The following is a 19,417-nucleotide window of genomic DNA, read 5'->3' on the forward strand; positions in this document are numbered from 1 at the left end:
TCCTTCCCCCAAAACCATTTCAATTCCAAAATACTCCGCCAAAGCTGAGACTAAGCCCCTTCCTGGTTTCATGTTTATTAGGAAATGAAGTTTATGAAGATATGAAGTAGGGAGCAAGAGCTCTGACCTTGATCAGTTCTTCACCTGAAAGGTGCCAGATGTCACCTAAACTAAATGATGCTGCACATTGTAATGAGGAGAATTAATGAAGTGCCGGCAGTGGGGAGGATTGGGGGGCACGGCAGGCAGCCGAGGGCTGCGGGAGGGCTGCGGGATGCTCAGCCCAGCCCTTCTGCCCGCTCCTGCTCCTCTGCCGGAGCTCGGCTCATCCCGGCCGCTCCCAGGGCAGCGAGGGAGGAGCGGAGCTGCAGAAAGGACGCCGCGGGGCAGGCTGAGGAGGAAGAGGATTTACAAAGGGAGAGCGAAAGGGGTTTTCTCCTCTCAGAAATTTCCAAATCCCAGCGCTCTCCTGCCGCTGCTGCCCGCCGGGGATGCTCTCCAGGCTCACGCCTTTCCTGCCGCGCCTGAGTCAGGCATTGCCTCCCTTCCCGGCCCCGGGCGGGCGCGGACCTGTCCCGGTGCCAGCGCGGACCTGTCCCGGTACAGCACGGACCTGTCCCGGTGCCAGCGCGGATCTGTCCCGGTACAGCACGGACCTGTCCCGGTCCCTTTCTCGGACCTGTCCCGGTCCCTCACGGAACTGTCCCAGTCCCAGCACGGATCTGTCCCGGTCCCTTTCACAGACCTGTCCCGGTGCCATCACGGACCTGTCCCGGTGCCAGCACGGACCTGTCCCGGTGCCATCACGGACCTGTCCCAGTCCCTTTCACAGACCTGTCCCAGTCCCTTTCACAGACCTGTCCCGGTTCCTTTCACGATCTGTCCCGGTCCCAGCACGGACCTGTCCCGGTTCCTTTCACGATCTGTCCCGGTTCTCTCACGGACCTGTCCCGCTGCCATCACGGACCTGTCCCAGTGCCATCACGGACCTGTCCCGATCCCTTTCACAGACCTGCCCCAGTGCCATCACGGACCTGACCCCGTCCCTTTCATGGACCTATCTCGGTCCCTTTCTCGGACCTGTCCCGGTGCCGGCACGGGCCTGTCCTGGCCCTTTCACGGACCTGTCCCCGTCCCTTTCTCGGACCTGTCCCGATCCCTCACGGACCTATCTTGGTCCCTTTCTCGGACCTGTCCCGGTACAGCACGGACCTGTCCCGGTCCCTCACGGACCTGTCCCGGTTCTTTCACGGACCTGTCCCGGTCCCTCACGGACCTGTCCCGGTCCCTCCGCGCCTTTCCCGAGACCCAAACCCCCTCCCAGAGCGCTGCTGAGGGGATGCAGCCCCGGGGATGCGGCAGGTGAGCCCTGACCTCCCTTTGAGGGCAGGCAGGAAGGTGCAATGCGGATGTGAGGGCTGGTGAGCAGGAGGGAGATGCTGCCCTGCTCATCCCAGCATGAAAATCCACAATTCGGGAATTATTTGTGTTTCATCCTCAGTGAAATTCTGGAATCCACAATTCAGGAATAATTTGTGTTTATCCTCAATGAAATTCAGCGTTGGCCAGATAACCCAGCCTGCCATTGTCACCCCTTCCTGCACTGCTTTATCCGTGGAATACTCAGCTTTTCCCACCCTTTCTGTGCCTCTCTGGGTGGGCTCTCCTGTGATGTCCCACAGACGCCGAGTTCCCCGGTCTGCTGAAAGCCACTGGATTCTTTATTGCTCGTGCACACAAACACTCCAGGCGTGTCTGCCCTGCAGGTGCTGCCCTCAGGTCGGGAAAGCTCAGAGGAATCAAAAGCATCAGATGCTGTTCTAAAGGGTATCCCAGCTGCCTTTAAAATAAAATGGGATTTTTTTCTTTTCTTTTATTTTTTTTTCCACAATGTTCCTTCTGGTCTGTGAGAGCCCAGTGTAGGAACTGGGGCTGCTGGTGGGATGAGCCACTCGAGTCCCTGCTGTTTCCCAGCCCAAGCTCCTCACTCACACCTGCACTTCCAGCCCCCCTTGCCATCAAACCACTCCCCCTAAATCACCACTCAAAGCTGAATTTAAGCAAAAACCAGGCCAAGCTATAGCAAATTGTGGGAGAAATGAACAGATTTGTTTGCTGACGTTGTGATCCTCAAGGCAGAGCCCGTCCCAGGCGCTGCCACCTCTCCTCATGCCCGGTCCTGGGGTGGGGACACATCCAGGACAGCGCTGTCCCCCCCGGAGCTGGCCTGGGCAATGCTGCTGGAGGTGACCAGGAAGGAGGAGTAGGCGAGGTCAGCATCCTCCTTGGAGCTCTGGGAAGGACAGGAGGACACAGTCAGGGCATGGGGATGGGCAGGATAACACAGGGACGCTGCAGGAGTGGGGTGATCCTGTGGCTCACACTGGTGCCGATGTGAGCATCAACCCCAAAAGCTTTTAGGTTTGGGATCCCTTGGCAAGCCTGTCCCTGGGTGTTGGCATCCAGCCCTCCTGTCCCAAAGCTGCTGGGCTTTACTGATGTCCTGACAGTTCCCTTGATTGCTCCAGTTCAGCTCCTGGCACTTCCATCACCCACACCTCTCCTGTTGGTCGGGACTTGGAAAAGCACAGCCTTGAATGTGGCACCTGCAGCCACTGCCAAAAGGGGCCACTGCACCACGATCTCACCCAAGGGGAGGGGAGGAGAGGCAGAGAAAACTGGGGAAAGGCAGAGATCACAGCAAATCTCAGCCCTTGCAATGGCAGAGCCCTCCCTGTGCCGCTGAGAAGTGGGATGTGATGGTTTCCAGCCATCTGCTTATCCCACTGATTCCTATTTCTGGTAACAAACCCAACCTTCCTGACACTGCCTGGGGCTGCCTTGGTTTGTTTCTGGAAGCAAAGTGGTTGCTGTTAATGTCCCTGCTAAAACAGGACGTGAGGACAGGGGTGGGACCCCGGGTGGGATTCTTCCACCCATGAGGGCTGGTCTGCAGTGGGATCTGGGTAAAATGGAGAGCACCTGGGTATAAATAAAGCCTCTGGGAGGAGACAGCCCCCTTGGGACAGAGTGCAGGGCTGTGGCCACATCTCCCAGGGCCGTGGCCTCTCTCCTGCCTCCCCTTACCCTTTTTGCCTTGGTTGTGTTGGCAGCACTGTCCGGAGTGTCCGTGGTGGTGATGAACTCTGCAGGCAGAGAGAGGAAGGTGTTGGGGAGGGGGCAGAGGCTGGCAGGGGTTCCTGTGGCTTTTGGGGGGTATTTCAGCAAGGAAGGGCTGGGCTGGGGGAGGTCACTCACCATCCCCTCCCATGGGGGTCTCCTGGCTCTCCTTCACGCTGTTGCTGGCACTGAAGTCCCTCACGCTCTCAAAGTCTGACATGCTGATGTTGGTCCTGTAGCTCCCCACGGACACCAGGTCTGGTGGGAGGGAGGAGGAAAATCCCTCAGGTCTTTCTCAGAGTGGGTGGGAACACCTTAAGAGACAAACCCTTCTGTGCCAGGGGAGGCTGTGGCACAATGGGCAAAGCCCAGGGAGGGCTGGGCTCGGTCTCAGCCTGGACACTCTGGGGGTTGGAGCTCCCTGGATGGGTCAGGGTGAGGTGCAGGAGGTTGGAGCTATCTCTGGATGGGTCAGTGTGAGGAGCAGGGGGTGGGAGCTCTCTGGATGGGTCAGACCAGGGGGTTGGAGCTCTCTGGATGGGTCAGAGCAGGGAGTTGGAGCTCCCTGGATGGGTCAGAGCAGGGGGTTGGAGCTCTCTGGATGGGTCAGGGTGAGGAGCAGCGGGTTGGAGCTCTCTGGATGGGTCAGAGCACAGGGTTGGAGCTCCCTGGATGGGGTCAGGGTGAGGAGCAGGGGGTTGGAGCTCTCTGGATGGGTCAGAGCAGGGGGTTGGAGCTCTCTGGATGGGTCAGAGCAGGGGGTTGGAGCTCTCTGGATGGGGTCAGTGTGAGGTACAGGGGGTTGGAGCTCCCTGGATGGGTCAGAGCAGGGGGTTGAAGCTCTCTGGATGGGTCAGAGAAGGGGGTTGGAGCTCTCTGGATGTGTCAGTGTGAGGAGCGGGGGGTTGGAGCTCTCTGGATGGGTCAGGATGAGAAGCAGGGGGTTGGAGCTCTCTGGATGGGTCAGAGAAGGGGGTTGGAGCTCCCTGGATGGGGTCAATGTGAGGAGCAGGGGGTTGGAGCTCTCTGGATGGGATCAATGTGAGGAGCAGGGGGTTGGAGCTCCCTGGATGGGTCAGAGCAGGGGGTTGGAGCTCTCTGGATGGGTCAGAGCAGGGGGTTGGAGCTCCCTGGATGGGTCAGGGTGAGGAGCAGCGGGTTGGAGCTCTCTGGATGGGTGAGAGAAGGGGGTTGGAACTCTCTGGATGGGTCACAGGAGGAGCAGGAGGTTGGAACTCTCGGGATGGGGTTACAAGAGTAGCAGGGACCTTCCTGCCCATCCTGGCGTGGTCCCAGGAGAGCAGCTCAGCCCAGCACCTTTAACTCAACGCTGCTGCTGTTTCTTGAGAGCCCAGAGAGGCAGGGACTCACCAGATCTCTTCAGCTGCCTGTATTTGACAATGGCAAAAGCTGTCACAGCAATCAGGATCAGGCCAGCAAGAGGGCCCAGCACTAAGCCCAGAGTGTTGGAGCCGTGGCTTTCATCAGAGCTGGGACAGAGGGAGAGAGATCTCACTGAGAATGATGCACGTGAAAATCCAGCAGGCTAAATTGGGGTAGGATGGTAATTCTGAGTGAGCATGGTGCAATTCAGTCAATGAACTGGATTCTAGCACCCAGAATAAAACAAAACCCAAATAAAAATATAGGCTTGAGGTCAGGCTGAAACAGCTGCATCAGCAGCTGGGTTATAAATACGTGAAGGAAATTTCTCTAATATTAACAGAAGTACTTTGTACCTGGAATTTCTAATAATTTCCTTCTGATACTATTTTCTTGAATTGGAGATTAATTGTGAGTCATCTCGCCCTTTGCTGTCCCTTTTTATCTTCTCTGACATTTAGAGCAAAGTTCTTTGGGGACAAGATTTTTTTTTGTGTGTTGCTAAACAACACACACAGGGTGTACAAACACAAAGGGTTCACACAAACCCCACAAAAATGATAAATGGCACACAAACCCCACAGAAATGATAAATGGCAGGGGATGGAGAGAACCAACCTTTCTGGGGCAGCTCCTTTCCGCACCTCAGCATCGCTGTGGGCTCCTCCTGGGGGAACAGCTCCAGGATCACGGCTGGAATCGGCATCCAGGAACTCTGGGCTGAACTTGGCATCTCTCCCTGTGTGTCCCAGGGAAGGAGGGGGGTTAGAGCAGAACATGAGAGCTGGACACAAAAACTGCTGGGATGTGTTTGGTGGACATGGAGATGCTGCTGGGGGTTTTGTCTTTCCATGAGAGGCTCTTCAAAGTGGGGGTTCAATGCCTGAAATGCTCTCACAACAAATAATTTGCTGTGAAAATCTCAAGTAGGATCTCTCTGCCCATGAAGTTTTGAAAAATTCTTCCATTCCTAAGTTCTGCACCTAATAATTCCAGATCAAATTTTGCCTCCTTGCTTTGCTTTTTATTCCTGGCTCTTTGCCCACCAAAAGCAACGAAATGGGGCCGTTTTCCCCTATTTTCACTTTGGCCATCATCCCCTCAGGATGGGTGAATATCAGATACCCAGGGCTCTATTCCTTCTCTGCTTCTAACAATATTCCTTCCTCCAAAACCATTTCAATTCCAAAATACTCCACCAAAGCTGAGATTAAGCCCCTTGCTGTTGGTGTCAGCCTGCCCTGAACCTTCCTGGTTTCATGTTTATTAAGATAAGAACTTTCCTGGAGCAAAGTCTCTGAACTTGATCAGTTCTTCACCTGAAATGTGCCAGATATTGCCTAGACTAAATAGATATATTATAAAATAAACAAAATATTATTGTAAATTTTACAATATTATATATAATCATAAAATAATAATACTATAATTATTATTAACTAATATAATAACACTTATATAGAATTAAATATAAAACTAAATAAATACATTATAAAGTAAATAAAATATTATACAATATTATAATGCTCTATGAATATTAATATAATATAATATAATATAATATAATATAATATAATACAATACAATATAATATAATATAATATAATATAATATAATATAATATAATATAATATAATATTTACATAATATAATTATATGAATATTAATTTTATATATTAATCTAAAATAATAATAGCAATAATTATGAAAAAATAATATAGTTATACTTATATATTTAAATATAAAACTAAATATATATTATAAAATAAATAAAATACTATAATATTAACTCTTATATTATTATTGAATAATAATGATTGTTAAATAATAACATAATACTATATAATTATGAAATTTTAATTCTATATTACGTATTATGATTAATTATATAATATTATATATTATATACTATATAACATTATATTATATATTATATATTATATATTATATATTATATATTATATATTATATATTATATATTATATATTATATATTATATATTATATATTATATACTATAAAATATAATATTGTATATTACATACTATATAACATTATGTTATATATTTTATATTTTATATTATCTATCATCTGTTATATATTATATATTGTATATTGTATATTATATATTTATATTATATATTATATATTATGTATTACATACTGTGTATGATATATTATCTATTATGTATTACATACTGTATATGATATATTATATAACGTATAATATGTAATATATAATATTATATAATGATATGATTATTATAATCTAATTAATATAACGATATAATAATTATTATGTCTAATGATATAGAAGAAATTATATTATTTATTTAAATAAAAATATTATAATATCAAATATTACGCTGCAGTAGGAACAATTAATCAGCACGGGGTTAAAAGTAAAATTACCATAGAAAGAGGTGAGTTTTAGACTGAAAGAAGTTTTTAACGACGGGGAAGTCAGCACTGAGAGACCCAAGCCCTGAACACAAACTGCACGGCCGGGAGCCGCGGGGCGCAGCGCTTCTGCTTTGCGCTGCTGCAGCCTAGCGGTGATGGAGCGCCCTCCGCGCCCCGGCCGGGACCCCCTGCCCGAGCTCACCTGCGCTCACCCGCAGCTCCACGGCCATGGTTTCCCCGAAGACCCCGTTGCGCTTCACCCCGCACCAGTACCAGCCTTCATCCTCCTCGGCCAGCGGGCCCAGGCTCAGCAGCACCGTCCGGGCGCAGGACGGGGCGCAGCCGTCCCCGGGCTGCGGCAGCCGCTCGGGCAGCGCCGGCAGCATGGCACAGCCCGTGCTGTTCCACCGGCACCAGAACTTCTCGTACGAGCGGTACTGGCAGGGGTAGCAGCAGGTCAGGTTCACCCGCGAGCCCGCCGGAGCCTCCACCTTCTTCTTCCCGGTCAGCAAAGGCTCTCCTGCGGGGACAAACGGGACATCAGGGCTGGGGAGGCACCCGGCCGGCGGTGGGGGTGAACAGCCCCCCTGGGACGGGTTTCAGCGCTTCAGTGGCCACATCTCCCTCTCTCCTGCGTGCTCTGACCCTTTTTGCCTTTGTCGTGTTGGCAGCACTTTCCAGCCTGGAAGGAAAGTGCTCCTCGTGTTGCTAAATTAACATTAAAGATGCTGTTGAAGGTTCTCTTTGCAATAGATGGTACGTGTAAATTCGTGCTGAGGCTACGTAATCTCACCTGATGAAAATCCTGGCATACCAAAGGAGGGTTCTGGAAAATTCCCTCTGATGAGATTACAGCGATATGCACCAGGATCCCAGCCTGAATATCCATCTCCAGAAATGTCAATTCCAGAGGATTATTTCTCTGACCAAACCCCAGCAATTTGCATTCGATATGCATCATCCATAAAATAAATCTGTGTCTCCCAGAACGTATATTGCAGGAGATTTTCCTCTAACAGTTTGGGAAACTCTCAGCAGGAGCGACAGCAAGAAAGGAAAAACTACATGAATATGCTAAAAGGATAAAATCAACAATGAGAAAGCAAGAAACCCTTCCCAGCAGCAGCCTGGAAGGAAAGTGCTCCTCGTGTTGCTAAATTAACATTAAAGATGCTGTTGAAGGTTCTCTTTGCAATAGATGGTATGTGTAAATTCGTGCTGAGGCTACGTAATCTCACCTGATGAAAATCCTGGCATACCAAAGGAGGGTTCTGGAAAATTCCCTCTGATGAGATTACAGTGATATGCACCAAGATCCCAGCCTGAATATTCATCTCCAGAAATGTCGATTATTCACCTGACCAAACTCCAGCAATATGCATTCGATATGCATCATCCATAAAATAAATCTGTGTCTCCCAGAACATATATTGCAGGAGATTTTCCTCTAACAGTTTGGGAAACTCTCAGCAAGAGTGACAGCAAGAAAGGAAAAATTACATGAATATGCTAAAAGGATAAAATCAACAATGAGAAAGCAAGAAACCCTTCCCAGCAGCCCCTGAAGCTTAGAAATGTATAAAAAGGTTTTGTGAGAGCTGTGTCTTTGTGATGTACAGAGGAGAGGATCCAGAGGGCCCTCCCTGTCTCACCCGACACTGTTAGCCTGGTTCAGCACAGATCTGATTTTTGCTTGTGGCCTTTTTACAATTCTATTTTAATTATGGAATAAATTCTCCTTATTAATCAAATTGGCTAGTTCATTTATAACATCTTCTTGTAAGGCTTAAGAAATATTTCATGAGCATTTTCTGCGAACGCCTTCCCACAAAACTGAACCTTTCTGTCTCAGTTTTAAAGCTGCTGGGGTGAGTTCAGGCTTGGAGCTCACACCCCTTCCCAAAAGTCCAGATTGCTCACTGGGGGTGGTTCTGTACTGTTGGGAAGGATGAAAGTTTGACAAGAAAGTCTCACGGGTATGTATGCTTAGGAGAAAGATTTTTAAATGTGGAGATTTTTAAATGTGAAGGAATAGAGTTGGAAGCAAGTTTTGATATAGAAGAAAAGAATTGCTGAGCCAGTCTTGCTGGATAACCAAGGAGGCAAAGGGTATGTTTGTTAGAAGGGGATTTTATGGCTTAGAACAAAGGATGAACCCACCCCAAACAAGAAGATGTTTTTACCAAGCAGGAAGAGAGCACAGGCAAACAAGCCTGCCGATGTGGCAAGTAGAAAAAAGGTCTCTGAATTTTCCACTCCAGGAAAACTGAAAAACAACTTCTGGCTTAAACTGTAATGTACTGACTTTGAGGGACTGGAGAATAGAAACATGAATATGGTGATTATGGTAGTTATGATGGGCTATAGGTAAAAGTTAAGGTATAGATTGGTTCTACTGCATGAAGATGCTCAGCAAAGAAAAGTCTATAATGCATTGTAACAAAACCAAAGGGTCTCCAGGCCTGCCTGCAGCTGGAGCTGACAGCTGTGGGCACAGCTCTGTCACCCACCACCCTGCACTGCTGTAACCTCTTGGATGTGACAAACTGCATTTTGGAGAGCTGCCTGGAGTCCCACATCCCTCATTTCGGCTCTTACACGGTACCTCCTGAGCAGGCAGAGAGAGCTGCCGGTGCACGGCTCTTACCTGGTACAACTGTCAGTTCTGTTGATGACTGCTGCTCCCTCAGCTCGTTAGACATGCACCAGTAATTGCCTTTGTCCTTCTCCCGCAGCTGGTTCAGGATGATGGTGAGAGTTTTATTTTTGGGGTTCTCGAACACGGCCACTCTTCCCTCGTAGGTGTCCTCCACGCGCCCAGTGTTGTCTATGATTGTGTCACCACATATCCTGCCCCTCTGCTTGCACCAGAACCTCGTGGAGGAATTTAGCAGAGGCTCATAGAGGCACTGGAAGGTTGCTGAGCTTCCAATTGTTGCAGTTATGTTGGTCTTTAAGTGAGGGAAATTTTTGTCTGTAGGTAAGAATGAAATGAGGAATTATAAGAGTCTCACTTGTGTCCATGGGGCACCTTCCCAAGGAAATCAACATTATCAGATCAAACCAAGCTGCTATGGCTAAGGGAAGGCTCAGGGGTGCAAACATCAGGAGATTGTCAGAGAATTCATCCTAAAGGGTCAGTCAGGCCTTGCTTTTTCCCAAATTCACTGAGTGTTGATGGCTTTGTGGACAGATATTCCAAAAGTTTGTTCCCTTTGCCAGAGGGACCATCTACATCAAATTTGAGATTTAAGGAGCTGGGGGCTTGAAGAGACAGCTTGCCTGCCTCAGACTGGGGGGGTGGAATTTGTCCCCTGGAGTTTTGGGGTGGGGAACAGAGCAATCCACATCTGGGAAGGTGAAGTCTGGATACAAGCTTCATTCAGTGATGTTTTAGTACATTACAGGTGGTTAAATGTATAGAACTCAGTATATAGACGAGAGAATAGGATAAGAGCAAAGAGAAATTCAAGTCCTTGCTAAATAAAGTGACAGTGCTGCTGATGCTTCTGAAAAGCAGGAGAGAGGAAGGGGAAAACACCCTGGGAGCAGCTCACCCTCGTAGATAAACACGTCCAGCTCCTTGCTGGTGTTGTCCTTCCCATATTCACCAGCCCCACAGTAGTACAAGCCCGCATCCTCCCAGTCCATCTGAGTCATGGTGACACGGAACGAGCCTGGAGGGTTCTCAAAAGTCAGCTGGAGCCTCCCTGGCACATCTTTGTCCTGGTAGCTGTTGATAATGTTCCGGCAGCCGTCCTGCTCCTTCTTGCACAGGTATTTCCTCATCTCGGCCGTGTCCTCCCCAAAGCCGCAGGTGACGGTCCAGGTGCTGTGGAGCTTCATGTAGAAGAGCTCAGCATCCTCAGGGACAGGTGGGGCTGTGCACAGAGACACTCAGGGCATGAAAGGAACCTCTCTGGAAGCCCCTGCAGCCCTCACTCACTGGGCAGGCCAGTGGTGGGGCATTGCTTAAGAGGGAGAGGGGGAAAACTCAAAGAAAATGGTATTTTAGGAAGCCCTAATATTGGTGAAATACCAAGAAAATGGTATTGGAGGGAGTCCTCATATTGGTAAAGTACCAAGAAAATGGTATTTGAGGGAGTCCTAATATTGGTAAAGTACCAAGAAAAAAAATCAAAGAAAATGGTATTTGAGGGAGTCCTCACATTAGTAAAAAACCAAGAAAATGGTATTGGAGGGAGTCCTCATACTGGTAAAATACCAAGAAAAAAACTCAAAGAAAATGGTATTGGAGGGAGTCCTCACATTGGTAAAATTACCAACTGGTAAATTACCAATTGGTAAAATACCAAGACAATGGTATTTGAGGGAGTCCTAATATTGGTAAAATATCAAAAAAATGGTATTGGAGGGAGTCCTCGTATTGGTAAAATGCCAAGAAAAAAACTCAAAGAAAATGGTATTTTAGGGAGTCCTAATATTGGTAAAATTACCAACTGGTAAATTACCAATTGGTAAAATACCAAGACAATGGTATTTGAGGGAATCTTAATTTTGGTAAAATACCAAGACAATGGTATTTGAGGGAGTCTTAATATTGGTAAAGTACCAAGAAAAAAATTCAAAGAAAATTGTATTTTAGGGAGTCCTCACATTGGTAAAATACCAAGAAAATGGTATTGGAGGGAGTCCTAATATTGATAAAATTACCAACTGGTAAATTACCAATTGGTAAAATACCAAGACAATGGTCTTTGAGAGAGTCTTAATATTGGTAAAATAACAAGACAATGGTATTTGAGGGAGTCCTAATATTGGTAAAATACCGAGAAAATGGTATTGGAGGGAGTCCTAATATTGGTAAAATACCAAGAAAATGGTATTGGAGGGAGTCCTGGTGTTGGTATAATACCAAGAAAAGGGTCTTTTGGGGAGTTCTAGTTTTGGTAAAACACCAAGACCATGGTATTTGAGGGAGCCCCAAGGCTATCTTACCTTCAGCCACGCTGAGGGTGACCCTGAAGGAGAGCCCCCTGCCATTGACCCCCACGCCACACTGGAAGGTGCCGGCATCCCCCGGCTCCAGCGCCGAGATGTGGATCTGGAAATGCTCCTCCTCGGGGTGGTCAGTGAGGCTGATTCTGCCCTGGTAGGCGGGAGCCACGAACTCCGAGGACACCAGGGTGAGGCAGCCGGAGCCCCGCTGCCTGCACCAGTATTTCCTGTCGTGCCTGTTCACCGGCGTGGGGGGGTAGAAGCATCTCACGGTGACCGAGCCGCCCCGCACGCCGTGCACCTGCCGGGGCCCGAACACCGGGCTGGAGACTGCGGGAGAACAGGCTGGGGTCAGTGCCACCCTGCGTGCCACCGCGGCTGTGTGTGCCACCCTGCGTGCCACCCTGTGTGCCCTGGGACAGTGCCCTGTGTGCCCCAGGGCTGTGTGTGCCACCCTGTGTGCCACCAGGGCTGTGTGTGCCACCCTGTGTGCCCCGGGGCTGTGTGTGCCACCCTGCGTGCCACCCTGTGTGCCCTGGGACAGTGCCCTGTGTGCCCCAGGGCTGTGTGTGCCACCCTGTGTGCCACCCTGTGTGCCCCAGGACAGTGCCATGTGTGCCCCAGGGCTGTGTGTGCCACCCTGTGTGCCACCCTGTGTGCCCCAGGGCTGTGTGTGCCACCCTGTGTGCCACCCTGCGTGCCACCGGGGCTGTGTGTGCCACCCTGTGTGCCACCCTGCGTGCCACCAGGGCTGTGTGTGCCACCCTGTGTGCCACCCTGTGTGCCACCTTGTCAGTGCCCTGTGTGCCCCAGGACAGTGCCATGTGTGCCACCCTGTGTGCCCCAGGGCTGTGTGTGCCACCTTGTGTGCCACCCTGTGTGCCCTGGGACAGTGCCCTGTGTGCCCCGGGGCTGTGTGTGCCACCCTGTGTGCCACCAGGGCTGTGTGTGCCACCCTGTGTGCCACTCTGTGTGCCACTCTGTGTGCCCCGGAACAGTGTGTGCCACCCTGTGTGCCACCCTGTGTGCCCCGGGGCTGTGTGTGCCACCCTGCGTGCCACCCTGTGTGCCACCTTGTCAGTGCCCGGTGTGCCCCAGGACAGTGCCATGTGTGCCACCAGGGCTGTGTGTGCCTCTGTTTTGAGAAACTCATGACCATCATTCATTTTGGGTGTAGCCTCGTGGGAGGCTTCACCTGCCCTTAATGTACCTGAAGGCTTTTCATGAAATATATCCACTTTTATATTTTTAACTTTTTGTCTGGCCTCTGCTTTGAGAAACTCATGACCATCATCCATTTTGGGTGTAGCCTCGTGAGAGGTTTCACCTGCCCTCAAGGCCCTTCATGAATTACATCCACTTTTATCTTTATACCTTGATATTTTTCTCTTTTGAAGCCTGTTGCAGGCACCCCCCAGACCACCCCAAAACCTGTGCCCCATGCAGGTGACACTCACTGGCTGCCTTGGGGAGGTGTCTGCTCCTTGCAGACCCAGCTGGGACCAGGGTGAGCAGGAAGAGGAACGCCAGTAAAGTCATTTTTCTTGCATTCCCTGGAAAAAAAAAACATGGAAGATATTGAATAATCACATTTGCAAAATGTTAATCATCTAATAATCTTCGTGCTTGGAGGATCTGAGGGTAGTGGCTATGGGAAGTGGAGAGAAATTTGGTTTTTAATTGCTGCTGTTGAGGAACTGAATGGGAAAAAAAGGAGTTAATAATATTTCTGTTCTTGCCTGGGTTGCTGCACAGGTATGGATCTCATCCCAGCACCCCAATATTCCCTCTGCCACAGAATTCCTGACTGGAGCCTGTATTTAGTGACTCTGTTTCCCTGGTCTCTCCAAGGACACACAAAAGAGAATAAAGGGGATATTTTCACCCCTACTTTTTAATTCTCTCCTCAGCTGCCGAGGAATTGAGTGAGCTGTAGGGATTTACCTCAGCTCTGCTCCTCCAAAAATCAGATTTGATATGCATTTCCAAGCACACCTCTTGATCCACCTGCCTGCTCCAACTTCATAGGAGGCACCTACAGGACCTGATGAGAGGTGCCAAGGAAAACCCTCACAAACAATCAGAGCAATTTGATTTCAGGGCATCAAGTGACACAATTTTATTGAGGGTAATTCCCGGCAGAAGAAAAAAACCTTTTATTTCCCTGTTAAGATGAAAGGTGTTCTGTTGTGCCTCTTCCTTGTATTGTGATTTCTCCTTGCTCAATGGCCACTTGTCCATGGCTAATAATTAACTCACTGAGCATGAAAAATTCTCTTTCAAACACATCCCAGAGGTGGCCAGCAAGGCAAACATAACAAATTCTGCACAGAGCAAACAAGGTGGCACAAAGAGAACCTTGATGTTTGCCCCTGGCTGACAGCAGCTCCTCTGCCTGATGGTCACCTCACCAGCCTGTGGTGCAAGCAGGACCCAGCTCAGCCTTGTTGAAATAATCTTATTCTGATTTTTTCCCAAGAAGTTCAGCTGGTTTTGGGGTACAGCCCACGCTGTTCTCTCAGGTCTGGAAGGGTCACCAAGATCTGTGCCCCCCCAAACCAGTGGTTCCCGTGCTCTTGCACCACCAACAGTTCTGAGCTGTCCCCAGCCCTCTTTTCTCAGATGTAAATGGAAAAATTACAACACCATGACCTTTCCCCTTGCTTTCCAGCTCAGGACAGATAATTTTATTGTTGTTGTTGTTGTTTCCATGGGGTTCTGGGAAGGAATAACACTTTATTTATCTGTTTTGATTTGGTGCTGGGCTCTAAACCTCGCTGCAGCTCCAATGGGTGACAAGGACATTTTACACATTTTATGTGTAAAGCCCTGGGGAGGGCAGACCCCCCTCAGCCAGTCCCTCTTTAGAGATGTGTTTTTAGTGTCTTCACCCTTAAAACTGGCTGATGGTCACGTCCAGGACACTTCTCTGGACGTGGGTTGGGACCATACCTTCCTCTCTTGTGCTATTTTATGCCTAAATTTTGGTATTTTCCAGGTTTCCAGCAGCAGTGCTCTCTGGCCAGGCTGGCTCTTCCAAATCTCATCCATCACAAGACTTGCCCCATGTTTCTGTTGTGCTTTTGGGATTCTGTCAGTCCTGGGGAGAATTATCCTCAGATTTATGATGATTTGGGAGAGACCAGGACCTGACCCCCAAGTTGTGCAAACCTGAGCCTGCAGCTGCTCTGTCTGGGTATGGAACACCAGAGTCCAATTCCTAAATTCTGCTGAATTCCTGCTGCAGGGGTTGCCAGGGATCAGCCCAGTCCAGCCCATTAGATATTAACTTTTGCTCCTGACAATGACCAGGTCAAGGCCGTGCCAAGGCATTGACAAAACACCAAGGTTTAATTGTGACATTTGTCACTCCAGCCTGGGATCCCTTCTGGCTTTTTGTGGAATGTTTGCTGCTATTCAAATAGCTGAGAAATAATAACAAAAATGTAATGTATTCCATATATTCTGTATATTTTATATATAGGTAATATTTTGCCCCTCAAATCCTTTTGACCCACGGGGAAGATGTGCATATGCAAATTGGTGTAGAGAGAGTTGTGCTGTGAGGAGGTGCTGGAGGCTTCTGTGCCCAGAAAAAGTGCACAGCAACAAATTTCATCCTGGGTTATTCACATCCTCAACTGCCCATCAAGGTCACTGCTGATCTTGCCTTGCCATGGGTTTTATTTGCTGCAGTGGGATGGGGAAAAGCCACCAATCCACCCCATTTAAGAATGAGCAATCAGCTTCCAGATAAAAGATCAAGCTGACCAAACATGTGCAGAAAATAAACTTTTCCAGTTCCAAGCAGATGCATCCTTTACAATGTTGAGAGAATAAATAAGAGAGGCTGGTTTGGTGATGCAGTGAGCAGAAACACTTAGGTAGAACTTGCTGAAGATTATCAGGATTTTTAGGAATGCCTGCAGTGCTTGGGACCCTCTGAACTAAGAATGTTTGTGTCAGTTAAACATATGAGCAACTTATTTCAGAAAAGAAATAGAATAGAAGAAGCAGGCAGCTCTCATGGCAGTGACTGAAATCCCAGCTGAGGTTGTGCTGCTGGATCAATTTTATGTTCCTTTCAGCTGTTGGATCCACTCTACACTAACCTGAGACCTGATTTGATGCTCCTTTCAGATCCCCCATGCACCCACTTGTTGCTTTTCAGATCAGACCTTCATGGTTCATTTGTTTGTTGGGCTGGAAAGTGAAACCAACTTCAGCACTAGTAAATTATTTTACTTTAATTCTCCTCTGCCTGCAAGGAGCAGGAACATCCCACAGCCCAGAGCACACCTCAGTCTGGAGGGATGGATGGAGCCACTGTGGATTCATTAACCTAATTGTAATTAGGTGATGTTTGTTTGTGCTTCAGAAATTTGTTAAATCTACGGGAATGTCCCTTTTGCAGAGTAGGGATTCAGGTGGGAAGGACCCACACCTTCACAGGTCTGAGTGGGACAGGGCTCTGCCAGGTTCCTCTCATTTCAGTTTTAGGACACCACATCCAGCCCATTCATTTAAGCTCCAGGTTCTCCTTATCCTCCTGTAACTGCACAAACTTCTCAGGGAGCTTCCAAAGCAGCTCCTTTAGGACACAACTGCAGCAACTCGCTTCTAAAATTTCTAAATCTGCCTTTTGGGGTACAAAATGACCTCAGGGTGAGATGCAAAATTTAAATTGCTACAGTAATAATTACTGACTTTTCTTTCCTATGTTAAAACTTAATGCAAATATTGCAATGATCATTAATGGTGGCTTTTCTTTTTTTTTTCCAGAAATTAAATATTAAAATCTGCCGTAGAGAAGAAACCATAACTGCCACAAGCCTGTTGCTGTGGTTCTTTCAGAAGAAATCAGCCTCCCACCAGTGAGCTCTGAACATGAAATGGCTCCAAATCGCTGCTTCCCTCCCGTGTGAGGAAGGCTCCTCAAAAGTGGCTCAAGAAGAAGAAGTGGTTCTTCTCCTTGCCCATCCCAGCACGGCCCTACAAAAGGTTGTGCATTCCCAGAGATGCCAAAGCAGCATTACTTACACTCCAGGCTCCTCCTGGCACTTCTGTCTTTCCCTCTCAGGCCGGCCCTGGGAGCTCTGTGACTGTCCTGTGTCCTGTGTCCCCGTGGGCTGTGGCACTGCCAGCCTGCTTTAAATACTCCCTGCACCTTCAGCCCTGCGTTTCCACCTGTGGTGCCTTAAAGGAACAACATCCAGCAGCGCTGCCAGGTGAGCTCTGCCCACTTGGGGCTGGGAGCCAGAGCCCAGCTAGGGGCCAGACACTGCCCAGACCCTGCCCAGACACTGTCCAGCCAGAGCCCAGCCAAACCCAGCCAAACTCAGCCAGAGCCCAGCCAGGGGCCAGACACTGCCCAGATACTGCCCAGACCCTGCCCAGACCCTGCCCAGACACTGTCCAGCCAGAGCCCAGCCAGAGCCCAGCCAAACCCAGCAAAACCCAGCCAGAGCCCAGCTAAAGCCCAGCCCATGTCCAGCCCCTGCCCAGCCACTGCCCAGCCAAAGCTCACCAAAGCTCAGCCAAAGCCCAGCCAAAGCCCAGCCCAAGCCCAGCCAAAGTCCAGCCCATGCCCAGCCAAAGTCCAGCCCAAGCTTAGCCAAAGCCCAGCCCAAGCCCAGCCAAAGCTCAGCTCATGCCCAGCCAATGCCCAACCCACACCTGGTCAGTGCCCAGGCAAAGCTCAGCCACTGTCCAGCCCATGCCCAGCCACTGAGCAGCCAAAGCCCAGCCCAAGCTTAGCCCAAGCCCAGCCAAAGCTTAGCCAAAGCTCAGCCAAAGCCCAGCCTAAGCCCAGCCAAAGCTCAGCCAAAGGTCAGCCCAAGCCCAGCCCATGCCCAGCCAAAGCTCAGCCCATGCCCAGCCAAAGCCCAGCCCAAGCTTAGCCAAAGCTCAGCCCATGCCCAGCCAAAGCCCAGCCCAAGCTTAGCCGAAGCTCAGCCAAAGCCCAGCCCATGCCCAGCCAAAGCTCAGCCAAAGCCCTGCCCAAGCCCAGCCAAAGCCTAGCCCAAGCTCAGCCAAAGCCCAGCCCAAGCTCAGCCAAAGCCCAGCCCAAGCCCAGCCAAAGCCCAGTCCAAGCTCAGCCAAAGCCCAGCCCAAGCTCAGCCAAAGCCCAGCCAATGCCCAGCCACTGTCCAGCCAAAGCTCAGCCAAAACCCAGCCAAAGCCCAATCAAAGCCCAGCCCATGTCCAGCCACTGTTTAGCCAAAGCTCAGCCAAAGCCCAGCATAGGCCCATCCCAAGCCCAGCCCAAGCCCAGCCCATGCCCATCCCAAGCTCAGCCCAAGCCCATCCCGAGCCCAGCCTAAGCCCAGCCCAAGCCCGGCCAGTGCCCAGCCCAGCTCTGCTGTCCCCCCAGGGTGTCCCCTCTGATCACAGCCCCCCCAGAGCCGGGGGCTCCCAGGAAAGCTCCAGGGCTCCTCCTTTGGGAAGCAGCTTGCTGGCTCTGTGGGGTCAAGGGCATGGAGAGTTTGGGGTACCTCTGTGCCAGCTTTGTGCCTGGGCAGGACCCGAGCAGCCAGGGCAGCTGTGATTCCTTGCTGTGCCTCATTTTAATGATGCAAAAGCAGGAATTCCTTCTGACTGGGGGGCCACATGGAGCTTTTCTCAGCCACTCAGTGAAAACTGATGTGTTTGAACAGGCTGGCAGCTCCTGCAGTGCCTGGGAGCAGCAAGAGCCTGACCCAGAACAGGGATCTTCAACAGATTTATCAGATGCTAAAGCCAGCCTTGGAGTACCTTTCATTTAGCTGAGGGTGCTGAGCTCCTTTTTTTACTATGAATGTGCAGCTTTTGGGGTGAGGAAAGATCCTTTGGGGTGAGGAAGGAGCTCTTGAGGTGAGGAAGGAGCTCTTGGGGTGAGGAAGGATCTTTTGGGGTGAGGAAGGATCTTTTGGGGTGAAGAAGGAGTTCTTAGGGTGAGGAAGGAGCTCTTGGGGTGAAGAAGGAGTTCTTGGGATGAGAAAGGATCTTTTGGTGTGAGGAAGGAACTCTTGGGGTGAGGAAAGGAGCTCTTGGGATGAGGAAGAATCTTTTGGGATGAGAAAGGATCTTTTGGTGAGAGGAAGGAACTCTTGGGGTGAGGAAAGGAGCTCTTGGGATGAGGAAGAATCTTTTGGGGTGAGGAAGGAGCTCTTGAGGTGAGGAAGGAGCTCTTGGGATGAGAAAGGAACTTTTGGGGTGAGGAAGGAGCTCTTGGGATGAGAAAGGAACTTTTGGAGTGAGGAAGGAGCTTTTGGGGTGAGGAAGGATCTCTTAGGGTGAGGAAGGAGCTCTTGGGATGAGAAAGGAACTTTTGGGGTGAGGAAGAATCTTTTGGGGTGAGGAAGGATCTTTTGGGGTGAAGAAGGAGTTCTTGGGGTGAGGAAAGGAGCTCTTGGGGTGAGGAAGGAGCTCCTGGAGCTCTTGGGGTGAGGAAGGAGCTCTTGAGGTGAGGAAGGAACTCTTGGGATAAAGAAGGAGTTCTTGGGGTGAGAAAAGATCTTTTGTGGTGAGGAAGGAGCTGCTGGCTGTCGCTGTGCTCGGTGGGGATCTCGGGC

General features: G+C 49.6%; 1 protein-coding gene across 1 annotated transcript; it reads right to left on the reverse strand.

The window, feature by feature from the left end:
* Positions 1-1,700: 1,700 nt before the first annotated feature.
* PIGR (polymeric immunoglobulin receptor) lies at positions 1,701-16,975 on the reverse strand. Its single transcript, XM_084220460.1, has 11 exons — positions 16,905-16,975; positions 13,322-13,417; positions 11,865-12,194; positions 10,463-10,786; positions 9,553-9,879; positions 7,108-7,425; positions 5,122-5,242; positions 4,492-4,610; positions 3,259-3,378; positions 3,088-3,146; positions 1,701-2,293 (listed from the first exon to the last, which is right to left on the reverse strand). Exons 2-11 carry the CDS (start codon positions 13,401-13,403, stop codon positions 2,168-2,170), a joined length of 1,926 nt encoding a protein of 641 aa, XP_084076586.1. The 5' UTR covers positions 13,404-13,417; positions 16,905-16,975; the 3' UTR covers positions 1,701-2,167.
* Between the last annotated feature and the right edge of the window lie 2,442 nt (positions 16,976-19,417).

The sequence above is a fragment of the Fringilla coelebs genome, assembly GCF_963513975.1.
Source record: "Fringilla coelebs genome assembly, chromosome: 23".
In the NCBI taxonomy this organism is placed as follows: domain Eukaryota; kingdom Metazoa; phylum Chordata; class Aves; order Passeriformes; family Fringillidae; genus Fringilla; species Fringilla coelebs.

Excerpts from the sequence above, each read along its gene's own strand:
- PIGR (XM_084220460.1), bottom strand. The coding sequence starts at position 13,403 with ATGACTTTACTGGCGTTCCTCTTCCTGCTCACCCTGGTCCCAGCTGGG. Across the intron at positions 3,379-4,491 it reads CAGGCAGCTGAAGAGATCTG|ACCTGGTGTCCGTGGGGAGC; the intron begins GTGAGTCCCTGC and ends CCCTCCCACCAG. Across the intron at positions 2,294-3,087 it reads ACACAACCAAGGCAAAAAGG|AGCTCCAAGGAGGATGCTGA; the intron begins GTAAGGGGAGGC and ends TGTCCTTCCCAG.